This window comes from Vitis vinifera, chromosome 14, assembly GCF_030704535.1.
Source record: "Vitis vinifera cultivar Pinot Noir 40024 chromosome 14, ASM3070453v1".
In the NCBI taxonomy this organism is placed as follows: Eukaryota; Viridiplantae; Streptophyta; class Magnoliopsida; order Vitales; family Vitaceae; genus Vitis; species Vitis vinifera.
The window spans coordinates 29,984,376-29,997,335 of record NC_081818.1 but is presented as its reverse complement, the minus strand read 5'-3'; the positions used below and the strand labels follow the sequence as shown (position 1 = coordinate 29,997,335).

Here is a 12,960-nt window from a genome sequence, read left to right as displayed (position 1 = left end):
ACAATTTTATAACAAAGCATTTCTCAAAACTAGCTATTGGTAATTTTTCGCATTCCATATCCAGCTCATTTGTTCAATATCATAAAATTCTTATTGGCACATTGACCATTATACAAGGGTCTCAATACTACTGAGCTAAACAGTTTAATTGTGTGCCCAGAAACAACCATTTGATTTCCTCAGAACCTAGTTGAGGATACAACTCTATAGCATAAATAATACAATCACAAATCATCTGCAGGGAAGTCAAATAAAGGCTGAACCCATCGTACATATAAGATCTGAAAACCTTTTTTTTTTCTTTTTCTTTCTTTTTCATTTTTTTTTCCAATTTTCAGATGGGAACCTACTGCATATTTCCAGCAATATAATTTCTATGCGGAATATGGTATCCTCAGAGCCATTCTCTGGGCCAGCCAAGGCCTCTCCACATCCGGGTCAATAAAAGAATGCATGAGGAACTGTTCTGCTTCTTCATCTACCAGTTCTCTAGCCCATGTTACACGTTTTGATGGGCAACTGCCTGGTCCAAAACACCTGCAGTGTTGATTAAAGCAACAAAAGATGTGGTATTAGTAGAGTCTCATGGGAGGAAGGGGAGTTCACAAAGCTCACTTTCAACAAGGCAGTAATCTAAGTATACATGCTATTCAGTTTCTTTCCCCTTCCATTTAACAAGCAAGTAGATGAGAAAGGTTTTCAAACTCAAATGTAAAACGCTTTCTAAAAAAATAAAGAAAAAAGGAAAAATTCATGTAAAAAAAATGTTGAAAACTCAAATCCAACAGAGTTGAACCTTACAATTAAATGAGAATTTCAATAGTACTAATGGTACTATCCAAGTATTTTCTTAGGTTAGAGAGTATTCAACGATACTATTACAGTCTGTCACAGTGGCTGCACTAAGAGCAGGCCAGAATTTCTTGAATAGATGAAGTGAGAAGTGACAAAGTTCAAGTTGAAAACAACAGACATTGGATATTGAATATAGATGAATGGAATACAGCCCAAACCAAACATTCTTATCAAACAGAGTAAATCAAAACCAATCATCAGATCTTCAGCTTACTGGGTTTCTGGTATCTGAAACAGCCCCTAAAGTTTCAAAGCTATACAGAGAAAGGATTGAATATGAAGTACCTGTACTCGTAAAAGCAAGCACTTCTCTCATTCTCGGCTTTGCCCCAGTTATGCCAACCTACATGTTTGATGCAAGCATCCATCCATGTGTATAAAAAGACCACCCTTCCAAAGGGTCCCCACGGTCGTCCAAGATGTGTATACGAAGCCCCACCATTGCCAGTGATCACACATCTGCATCAACACCACAAATTTCAAAAAGAAGAAAATATACAAGGACTGGTTGGTTAGGCAATTATAACTAAGGAGAAACAAAGGCAAGAAGTACAGAACCTAGACATAGATTCTTCTTTGAGTCAGACATATTCCTAATTAGACAACCTTTTGAGAGTGATGTATAATTATCCATTCCATTTCACTTAGAAACAGAATTGCAAGATGGGGGTTGGGAAATAAGCGCACAAATCTTATTTCCCAATTCTACTCTCTCTACTTGTATTTTGCTTCACATCAGCATACGATCATAGATTTCTTACCAAATGTTTACAGTCATTTAACTAAAGGTGTTACAAGCTTATTGTGGTTTTCAATCTAATGAGATAGGACTCCCTTTGTCCTGGCTTGAGACTAGCTATGTAAGCAATGAGTTTTTAAACATAACACATGTGGTAAAAGCATATACCAAACTTCTATGTCTTAAAAAAGCACATGTTTTTCCCAAAATTGTGCTAGTTGATGAGATTGTCAATCAAGATTATGAATATTAAATGGAATATATCTTGTATGACACTAAATTGTTAAAATTTTCCAAAAGAAAAAAATTTCAGATTAAAATGCTCTTGCAAGTAACAAACAGTATCAAGCCCTTATTTTTACAACCATACTTTAGAATTTGAAGTTCTTTAATAGGCCATACTTTAGAATTTGAAATTGGAAACTGGTTATTACACACCTGAGGAATACATAGCCAGTTGATTCCTGAGAAGATTTCCTACTTTGTGCTGTTATGAATCCCGCTGACTTGCAGTGAATATGACAATGCTCCAACAGAGCAGTGCTATTCCCAAAGATGAAATCCACACTTCCTTCAATATAGCAATCTTTCAGATATTGTTTTCCGTAATGCAAATACAAAGTATCCTGCATAAACATTTAAGGATAGACTCATGAAGCTAGATATGCAACATCATGTCCAAGATAGTTTGTTCTGAATTGTCCTGAGAATGAAGGAGACATCAGCAACCAACTGATCAAACCATATATATATATAAGCTTAGGGTTCACCAATCAATGTGGTTAATTAATTCCATGTGAAAAATTAATTGACTGAGCCAAGGAAAAGCAAAAAAACAATCTAAAACTTGCACAAAGGAATACCTCCAGATGCTAGATTTTCTTCATCCATATAAGTTTGCAAAGAAAAGGATTCATTTTGTAGCTTCAATACATCTTGCATGCATATACTATCATATTTAGTATCATAAAATGAAAAATCATGTATGCCCGATTTTAATCGATCTTAATACATTTGTTGTTTCTGATATAGAAAAAAAAATTTAACCAATCTTAACATGCTGATTAGTTGAAAAATAAATGCTCATCCTTTATTATTTATGAACGTAAGATATATCTTTGCCAGGGAGACATTATGGCTTCAAAAGGAAAACAAGTCATCTCCACATGTTCCTCAAAAAAAAAAAAAAAAAAAAAAAAAAAATGCAGGATTTGAGGGCATTTCTAGGAAAAATTTGTACTCCTTATACCATAGGTTAATATCTTAATTGCTTAATTGTATAGCATAACATGAATCATTTCAGAGTTACGAATTTCATAGCAATGTAACATTTTAGCGAAGTTTTCAGGAAAGCTATTGATCCCCATTATGACTATACCTGCCACCCAAGAAACCTGCAATTGTAGAAGGCACAACGATCAGCCGTTACTCTAATTGCCACAGCTTGTCCTGAACCCTATGACAAAAGGAAGAAAAAATTGTCTTATAACAACTTGAAGAAATTCATAGAAGAAGCACCATCCTAAAACTCCAACATATCCACATCCCAAAAGTCCAAATTACAATACCCATAAAAGAACAAAAAGAAACAGCACTTTGGAGTAGATCCAGACCCTCAGAACTTCAATATATCCAATGCCCCAAAAAACTAAACTCCAATTCTCATAAACAAACAAAAAAACACCCAAAACCTAAATTACAATCTGGAAAGAAAACAAAAACAAAAAACAAAAAAACCCATATTTCATTACTAACCAATGAGTACACATTTCGCCAATTGGAGCAAGCTAAGATTGAAAATAAAACTGGGAGTTTCAGAAACTTCACCTCAGGAGAAGAGTTCTCAAAAGTGATATTCTCGGCAATAAAATCCTCCCCTTCAACGATAGCAGTCCCACACCCAAAAGTTCCAGTCCCAATCACCCGAGCCGCCTGAAAAATAAAAAAAGCCCCAAATTCAAACCGCCACCCAAATTTACAACCCAGCCGGTAGACGACGAAATGGGTGTGTACCTGGTGATGATCGATTTTGGTGGCGGTGTTGTTCCAGGTGAGTACAGTGTCCTCAGGGCGCAACCCAGCAAGTGTAATGAGGTTCTTCGTCTTGGGAACGTAGACTGGCTGCTTGTACACACCCGGCGACACGCGAATCACAATCCGGCATTTGTTGCAGAGAGGCACAACGTCTATGGCTTCCTGCACAGTCCGGTAATCTCCAGTGCCGTCCTGCGCCACGCGGATCACTCTGGCCGCCATCCCCCTTTTCTGCGTATAGGGTTTTTCTCTCTCTTGGGTTTATGGGAGCTATGCGAAACGGAGGTGGGATGTAAATTCGGAAACGATTCTGAATTCTGATTCTTCTCATTATTCTTTGTCGAAGCGGCGGAGTTTGCAGAAGGCGAAAGATTCGGGGTGAGCAACCCCACCCGTTTATCATGTGCTGTCGTGATTTTGAATCTTATAAATAATTCTATAATCTAAGTTGAGTAGATTGGACTCAATTAGTGAATACATTCATTAGGTTTGATTTGATTTACAAAATCATAAAATTGGGTTAGGTTCGATGGTTGTATTGTTGCCCTCACATTATCAATTTTGTAAATTAACTAAATTCTAAAAGATTATAATTTTGTAAATTTAGAAATTCTTTTTGATTTGATGTGGATAATCACCATATATTGCACATATTGCTCTTATCTCAAATATTGTTGCCCTAATTATTTAATTTGCCGACATTCGGCACTCGTATAACACGCGTCACTCCCTCCCTAGTGTCATTGACTAGAGAGGCCGTTCAAGCGGCCCAATACATGGCTGGTGGCCCACTTGACAGTGACCCTAGAGGATTGGTTTGGGCCTGAAGCCCCATCCATCAAATCATCTTCTTTATTACTGTTAACTAGGGATTTGAAGTTTTTTAAGCGTTTTTATTAATTTTAAATAATTTTCACTCTATCGATATTTGTGAAAAAATATCCACCGATATTTCTGAAAAAATATTCATCGATATTTCTCCAATATTTTTAATATATCCATAAAATCGAATTACAAACCAATATTTCATTGATTACTCATAGCTGACAGAGTCACACTTACTGGGCCTCATCACCCAAGGGCATTTTCGTACACGATGCAAAACAAAATGTAAACGAGAAAATGTGCAAAAACGACGTCTATAAATACCTGAGATTTAGATATCTTCTTCATTCTCAATCTGAGATCAGATCAGGGAGGGAGACGAAGCAATGACGTACAATCGTAACGAAGATGTTAGCGACGAGTTCGATGAGTACGATCCGACCCCGTATGGTGGAGGCTACGACATCACGGTCATCTATGGCCGCCCTTTGGAGCCGTCGGAGGAGACTTGCTATCCGATCTCCTCGAAGTCCGGTGATATAGACTACGATCGCCCAAGCTACACATCATGCTCTGAACCATCGGCTTACGGTGATGAAGCTCTTGAGAATGAATACAAGAGCTATGCTCGTCCCAAGCCTCGTCCGGTCCTTGGTTACGCCGGACCACCTCCTGGCCAAGGAGGGTTCGGAGGCAGTGGTGATGGTGGTGAGTATGGGTATCAGCCGAAGCCGCCGTCGAGTTTTGGTGGGGAGGGTGAGTATGGATCTGGGCATGGGCGGAAGCCTGATTACGAGGAACCCAGTTCGGAGTACGGATCCGGGTACGGTCGGAAGCCTGAATGCGAACAGCCTAGCTCGGAATATGGATCTGGCTACGGTCGGAAGCCTGAATACGAACAGCCTAGCTCGGAATATGGATCTGGGTACGGTCGGAAGCCTGAATACGAACAGCCTAGCTCGGAATATGGATCTGGGTACGGTCGGAAGCCTGAATACGAACAGCCTAGCACGGAATATGGATCTGGGTACGGTCGGAAGCCTGAATACGAGCAACCTAGTTCGGAGTATGGATCTGGGTATGGTCGGAGGCCCGAGTTCGAGCAGCCCAGTTCGGAGTATGGATCTGGGTATGGTCGGAGGCCTGAGTACGAAGCACCGAGTTCTGAATATGGATCTGGGTACGGTCGGAAACCTAGCTTCGGAGAGGAACAAGGTGGCGGGTATGGTTATGGTGGGGAAGGGTCCCCCAGGAAGCCACAGTATGGGAGGCCGAGCTACGAGAGTCCGGAGGTGGAGGAGCCACCGAGGAGGCCTAGTTATGGGAGGCCAAGTAATGAGGGGCAAGAAGAGGAGGGCTACGAGAAGCCGGCTTATGAGAGGCGCGATGATGATGATGAGCCTCGCAAGTACGGTTATGGTGAAGAGGGCTATGGCCGCAAAAAATACGTGAGTACATTAATGCTTTCCTCACTTTAGTTCCTAGTTTTCTGTGGACTAGTTGTGAGTGTGATCTGACAAGGTTTTCTTTGCTGCATTGTTTCTTATTGGCTAATTGGATCCGAGACTAGTAGATTATTGATAATTTTGGTTTCTGAATGTGAGGAGATCTGTATTGATTTTGCTGTGATTTATTATTTGGTTTTCCATTCAAAAAACATATCTAAAGGTTTCATTTGTTTACTCTTTTGTGGCCCATTATTCTGGTTTTTCATCTACCTAATTGTGATCTAGATGGGTGCTCGTTTGAATTCCTATTCTACAATTCAGGCACTATCTGGTTAGTACTTGGATTATAGCGTTTGAAAAATATAAGAGTATTCATGGAAATGTTAACCAAAGGATGCCTTCAATTTCTATCTCATTTTAATCTTTTTATGAACTGTAATTTCTTTTCATAAATGCCAGGGTTTTTTTTTCCCTTATTATTAATTTTTTCCTTTGTCTTTTTTTTTTTCATGCATTGTAATTCTTTGTATAGAACTTAATTCTAAATGGAAACTAGCTCTACTGTCTCATTAATATAATACATTTGCAATAGGTTTATTTTGAATTTTGGTTTTGAAAATTAAAAAGAAGTCAATTGGGAATGGGTACATTTGTGAGAAGCTAGGAGGTGGCTGATTGATCATAAAATGAGAGAGAGTGCTTGGAGATGGTCTGGCAATGGATTAAGTTGAAGGCTCAAGTATAATGTGAAGTTGTTAAGTCTGAAAAATGCAGGTTGAGGCTGTGAGGGTAGCCAAGCTGGTCTATAATTTGGATAAGGTGTTATGCAGTTGGGTTCTGTGACATGGTTCCAGTGCATTTTTTTTGTTTTTTTTTTTTGTTTTTTGCATCTCCTCATATTTGTCTGATAGATTAGAAATTCATGGAGAATGTGGCATAACTGTTCTGTTGAAATGAGTTCATGTTTAACCTTTTTATGTTTTTTTATTACCCTTGTTTACATAACTCTTATTTTAATATAAGAAACGTGATAAATTTATGCTGAAATCAGAGTGGAATACCTTTTCTTGGCTTTTTGATGCCATCCACTTAAAAAAGGAAAGGAAAACCTTCATCTCCTCTCTTACCATTGTTGTTTCCTGCTTCCTCATTTTACTGAACATCTAGTCTTTCCCTACTTAAAACTTGTAATGGCATAAGAGGTTTCCCTCTCTCATTCCTTCTTTTTGGGTCATTATTTAATTGTTTTGCACAATCAGACTATGAGGTATTGCAATTGTAAGTTGTCATCTGGTTTGCCAGTCCTAAAACCTATTCAATGAATGGGTGTGTGAAAGGATGTGGCATGAGGAAATGGTTTCATACTTGTAAATGGATCCTGCAGGCTTTGAGAACTGCTGAGAAAAAATAGGATTTGGGCATGGATACATTCATACCCATCTTGGACCCAAATTCTTAAGAGCCCTTAGTTTGTAATGTCATTTATAAAGATATATAAAATAATCATCCCGGATTATGTTTGTGCTGGTGTTTCTTTGCCCTGCTATAAGGAAAGCCACAGAATTGCCATCCTGCCTCTCAAGGAATGTTTACTGTTCCAAGGGTTGCTAATTGTTTCAAGGAGTACTTGCAGTCTAAGACACAGAAGTTAGGCCCATATAAACATGAAGGCCTCCATGGCGCCTGCACATTTTAACATTGCACCTTGGTTGAGTTATACAACTTTTTCTATTTTCTTATAAAACCTATCCTCATGTGTACTTCTCTTATCATGGAAGTGCAAAACCCATTAATACAGCTGTGCTTTTGATTAGCACAATTTTCTGGCATGGACCTATTATTGGAGAACTATTTTTCATTTCATACATCCCATGCATGTTGTAAAATCATGTTGGAAAAGAATGTGAGATGGTTGTTTATGTTATATGATCATAAATTTGTCCTTTAATTATTCTGATTACATTTTTGAATTGTCAGGGAGATGACAACTCCGATGATGATGAGGAGAAGAAGTCTAGGAAGCATCACCACCATCACCACCACCGCCAGAGCTATGATGATGAGTGAGCATAATGTGGTGGTTCTCCTTATGAATGAGGTCTCAGCCATAGCTTGCTACTAAATAAAGGGTTGGGGCATGTGTTTGTTTGCCTGGTGTTCTGTTGCTTTGTGTTGATATTATTGGCTATATGAACTTCAGTATGCGTGCAAGTGTTGGTGCTTTTTATTAATAAAATCCTGCACATATGGGATGCTGGTTCTAGTTTATAAAAATTTTGCATGTGTCAGGTTGGTAAGGCCTGTGTTATCAATCTGCATGAACCCTTTTCATTATAATTTTATGTTGGACGGACTAGCAGTATTATGGGCTTTAGAAATGTTCTTCACAAACATGTTGAATATATTTTTTTCCCAAGAGGGTTCTATTTGTTTGGGATCATACTGTTGGTAATTGGGTAGCTTTTGGAGGGTTGATGGTTCGTGAAAACCATGGGATTTTTATTTAATGCAATTTAAGCAGAAAAACCCGATGGCTTCTGAATAAGATTTCAGGTGGTTATCTTCTATCAGGTTGTTCCCCAGTTCAAAAGAAAATTAGACTACTTTTAATCGAGACTATTTCTCCATCCCTGCAAAAGGAACATTGCAATTATTATTTTAAATTATTAGACTATGAGCACCCAAAAGTCTCAATTCAGTCCGAGCACGCCCAGTGTGTAAATTGATTGATGTCTATGGGCCCATGAGAGGAACATCAAGAAGAAAAGAGTTGCGGACCTTGGAAGTAGAATCCCCACGCTTGCTGTGGTTTGTGGAATACCAGCAAATCCATTATTTCAGCTGCAAATCCTTTTGTTGATGCAGAAGCTAATCCTTCCCATGATGGCAGCCTTGCAAAAGAGAGTCTGTTTAGGTAGAAGCATGCAGATTCAGATTCAGCCTCACCTCTGTTCACTTGATTATAGAAACGAACAGTCAATCCACTGTCCTACTCAGTCAACTTAAAAATGGTCAACTTGTTTGGGGCTTCACAGGGCACATAGAGGTTTATCAAAATAATAACAATTGCATAGGAAGGTATTGAATTCTTCTGGGAGAAACCACTGTATTATTTGGTGATAAATCCGGCTTAGCTCCTTGGTTTCGTTGCTATGCAACAGAGCTTTAGAATTAGGAGGATGGTGAGATTACCTTTCACTTCCAACCATTTGGTCGTGAAAGGCAGCACTAAGGCATGATACTTGATCCCTAGTAGCGTTAAAAAATGCAGGTATTCGCCAGTTGTGAAAATCATGCTCCTACCCAACTGCAGCCTAGTGTTTTTTTTGCTCCATTGACATCCATAGCTCTTCTCAGTTCAATTGCTTCTGCCCTTCGTCCTGCAGCAACATAAATATCACGGAGGAGAATGTAGTACCCTCCTTCATCTGGTTTCAACTCTATCAACTTCTTCAAAACCCTTTCACCCATCTCTACATCCCCATAAATCCTGCAAGCTGCAAGCAGTGCTCCCCATACCACATCATTGCATGGCATTGACATGCTAGTGATTAGTTTATACGCCTCCTCCAACCGTCCTGCCCGGCCTAACATATCTACCATGCACCCATAATGCTCAACGCCTGCCTCTACTCCATAGTCCCTCTGCATACTCTCAAACAATCCATACCCATCATCGACCCACCCCTTGTGTGTATATGCAGTTAAGAGGGCCAGAAACGTTACTCCATCAGGCCTAATCCCAGAATACAACATAAGAGTGAACACCCTGAATGCATCTTCTGCGTTCCCATGGTTTGCGCAGGCTGATATCATTGAGTTCCAAGTAATTAAGCTCTTTCTTTCCATGTTGTTGAACACTTGCCATGCCAGGTCCATGCACCCACACTTCGCATACATATCAATCAATGCATTGCAAAGCGAAACCATCCACCCGAACCCATTCTCATCAATGTAACGATGCACCTCAAAACCTGTTTCCAGGTCTCCCAAGCTGGTGCACGCCGAGATTACACTGACCATAGCGACCTCATCAGGTCTCACTCCTACATCTCTCATCTCCCTAAACAACTCCAGTGCCTCCCTTGAACGTTTGGCTTGTGCATACCCGGACACCATCACAGTCCACGAAACAACATCTCTTTCGGGCATTTCATAAAACACCTGACGAGCAAGTTCCAATTCCCCGGCTCTCACATGCGCAACAACCAGACCCGACCATGAAACAACATCGGCCCCCACCATCTCATTGAACACTTGATGGGCCGCAGCGGGAACACCCCTCGCCGCGTATAGATGAATCAATGCATTCATAACAAACAAATGAAAACAAAACCCCAACTTCAACACCGCCCCATGAATTTCGTCGGAAGCCACAATTAACGGCAAATCGATTCTCATTCTTGACCGTCCTTTTAGCAAGAATGTGAAGGTGAACCCATCTGGGTCGACGCAATTTCGCCTCATCTGATTGAACAATTGCACAGACTGTGAAGGGGAGGAGCTTTTGGAGTAGCCCCTGATGAGGGTGTTGTAGAAGAAAGTGTTTGGTTGGTGGATTTGAGAGAAGAGACGGTCCGCATAGTGCAAACAACCGTTGGGCGAGACAGCAGCAAACCGGAAAATCTTGGCGAGCACAAGGGCGTGGTGGTGGAGGTTGGCACGGAATGCGAGGGCGTGGATGAGCTTGAGGGCTTGCATTGTGAGACAAGCCTCGGCCATGGAGGCCAAACTCTGGCTTGTTGGCAGCATATGCATTACTTTGTTAGAAATGTAACTTTTCAGGGTCTTATATTTATCATAATCAACACCCTGTTCATAAAAACAAGAAAACCAAATCCCAGTGAATTCAACCAATATGGATTCTTTCCCCTTATTCTATCAATCATTGAAAGACCAAATAAATTATCATTCATTGTCCGTGGTGAAAGGCCCTAAGTTGACTGCCTTAAAGTACTACAGATTAACAATTCCACAAGGTTCTAAGGACTCCAAAAGGCTTCTACTTAATCTTCACCACCTTTAAAAAGTCATCCAGAACAGGAAGTCATGAGAAGAGGCAGGTATTTAATCCATGTTTCATCTTTCCCTTACTGGTTTCACCTGGCATCTGGACACCCATAAATTCCTAAAATTTTGATTTGAACTGAGGAAAGGGAAGATAACAATCCTAATGAAAACAAGTTGTCCATAGTGAAGGATCTCCAACTAAATAAAAGATTGATGAGTAGCAGTTTTTGCCCAGGAAATTATACACTAAAGCACATTACAACAGTACTGAACTCTCAGAATTGAGCACAATGCTTGGTATCAATCTCCAAAATGTCCTAATGGGTATAGGGATGGCCCAAACTCAACATACACTCAGGAAGAACAATCTTGAAAACACACACATAAACTAGTTATTTTTTGTATCTAAACTACAGCAAAAGACAAAATTCAGTGGCATCTAATATTGTACAGTAATGGGTTTGTTTCATGAAAGGGCAATACAATATGGTTCTTCTCTCTTCTCTTGGAAATGATAGGATACTGATTTATATATGTATATATAGAGAGAGAAGACCTATACTGGAGGTTCCTCATCTTGCTTCCTATCACCTTATCTACTTTTCTATCTATCTATCTATTTATTTATAAATAAAATTTTTAATGGTAGTCAATATAAAATATAGAGTGAAGTTTCTCATTTACATTTTGATATGGAATACATTATTTGCAGAAATCAAATATATTTTCTATGTTCATTCATTATATTTAGTAATAAAGTCCATAACCCTTTTGATGATGTTAAATATGGTCTATTATATGATCATCATTTGCATCAAAAACTTCATTATAACTTAAGCATTTGTACTAAAATAGGCAACACTTTCTCATATGTAGACTTCTCGTTTCTAAGTTGTTTGTTTATTGTTCCATTAAATCTAATATTAAAAGAGTTAAGAACATTTTTAATCTTATATATAGAAATTAGAAGATTGTTTATAAAATTGTTTTTAATAGAAACATTAGTAAGAAAACACTATGACTATATTTTTTTTTTCCAAAAATACTAAAGAAAGAAAAAATAAAATTAAGGAAAATAATTTTCTTATATTTGGTTTTATTATGAAAAATGTAAAAAATAAAATAAAAAAAATCAAATATAATTAAAATTAAGATTACAGTTGTGTCTTCGATTGAGTTCTCTTTATTATGCTCTTATGGGTCACATATGACAAAAAAGTGAAGTATGTCATAGCTAATCAAGTCATCGAAGAGACAAGGATACCTCCTAATACGAATTACCAGAAGTAAGGTTAGCCGGGAGCTTGCAAAGGCTTGGTTGTAACTCCAGGCGCAAATCGAAAATTTTCAGACAGCAGAAGCAACAAGGACATTAGTAGCATTACACTGACCATGGTGACCACATCAGTAGGTCTCACTCTTACATCTCTTATCTCCCTAAACAACTCCAGTGGCTCCCTCGAACGTTTGGCTTGTGCATACATAGACACCATCACAGTCCATGAAACATCTCCCAAGTATTTCATCATCACCTGACGAGGAAGTTCCAATTCTCCCTTTCTCACATGCACAACAACCAGACCCAAACAACATTGAACCCCATCGTCTCATCAAACACGAGCCGTGGCGGGAACCCCTTCGCCTAGTATAGATGAATCAATGCATTCGTAACAAACAAATGAAAGTAGAACCCCAACTTCAACGCCGCCCCATGAATCTCATACAACACCACAATTAACGGTAAATCAACTCTCATTCTTGACCACGCTTTTAGCAAGAATGTGAAGGTGAACCCATCTGGGCTGACGCAATTTCACCTCATCTAATTGAACAAAGAACAGACTGTGAAGAGGAGCTTTTGGAGTAGCCCCTGATGAGGGTGTTGTAGAAGAAAGTGTTTGGTTGGTGGATTTGAGAGACGAGAGTCCACATAAAGCAAGCAACCGAAAATCTTGGCAAGCACAAGGGCTTGGTGGTGGGGGTTGGCACGGAAAGCGTGGGCATGGTTGCATTGTAAGATAAGTTCAGGGTCTTATATTTATCATCATC

At 39.2% G+C, this 12,960-nt stretch overlaps 3 protein-coding genes across 3 annotated transcripts; 1 reads left to right on the top strand and 2 right to left on the bottom strand.

Annotated features, from left to right (window-relative positions):
• Positions 1-68: 68 nt before the first annotated feature.
• Positions 69-4,280, bottom strand: LOC100247362 (pectinesterase 31). Its single transcript, XM_002283905.5, has 6 exons — positions 3,608-4,280; positions 3,422-3,526; positions 2,973-3,050; positions 2,033-2,220; positions 1,141-1,314; positions 69-537 (listed from the first exon to the last, which is right to left on the bottom strand). Exons 1-6 carry the CDS (start codon positions 3,848-3,850, stop codon positions 375-377), a joined length of 951 nt encoding a protein of 316 aa, XP_002283941.1. The 5' UTR covers positions 3,851-4,280; the 3' UTR covers positions 69-374.
• Positions 4,281-4,635: 355 nt separating this feature from the next.
• Positions 4,636-8,175, top strand: LOC100252475 (uncharacterized protein At5g39570). The gene is made up of 2 exons (XM_002283896.5): positions 4,636-5,901; positions 7,879-8,175. Exons 1-2 carry the CDS (start codon positions 4,840-4,842, stop codon positions 7,966-7,968), a joined length of 1,152 nt encoding a protein of 383 aa, XP_002283932.1. The 5' UTR covers positions 4,636-4,839; the 3' UTR covers positions 7,969-8,175.
• Positions 8,176-8,485: 310 nt separating this feature from the next.
• LOC100254290 (pentatricopeptide repeat-containing protein At1g74630) lies at positions 8,486-12,950 on the bottom strand. The gene has a single exon (XM_010662785.3). The coding sequence runs from the start codon at positions 10,657-10,659 to the stop codon at positions 9,193-9,195; it is 1,467 nt and encodes a 488-aa protein (XP_010661087.1). The 5' UTR covers positions 10,660-12,950; the 3' UTR covers positions 8,486-9,192.
• Between the last annotated feature and the right edge of the window lie 10 nt (positions 12,951-12,960).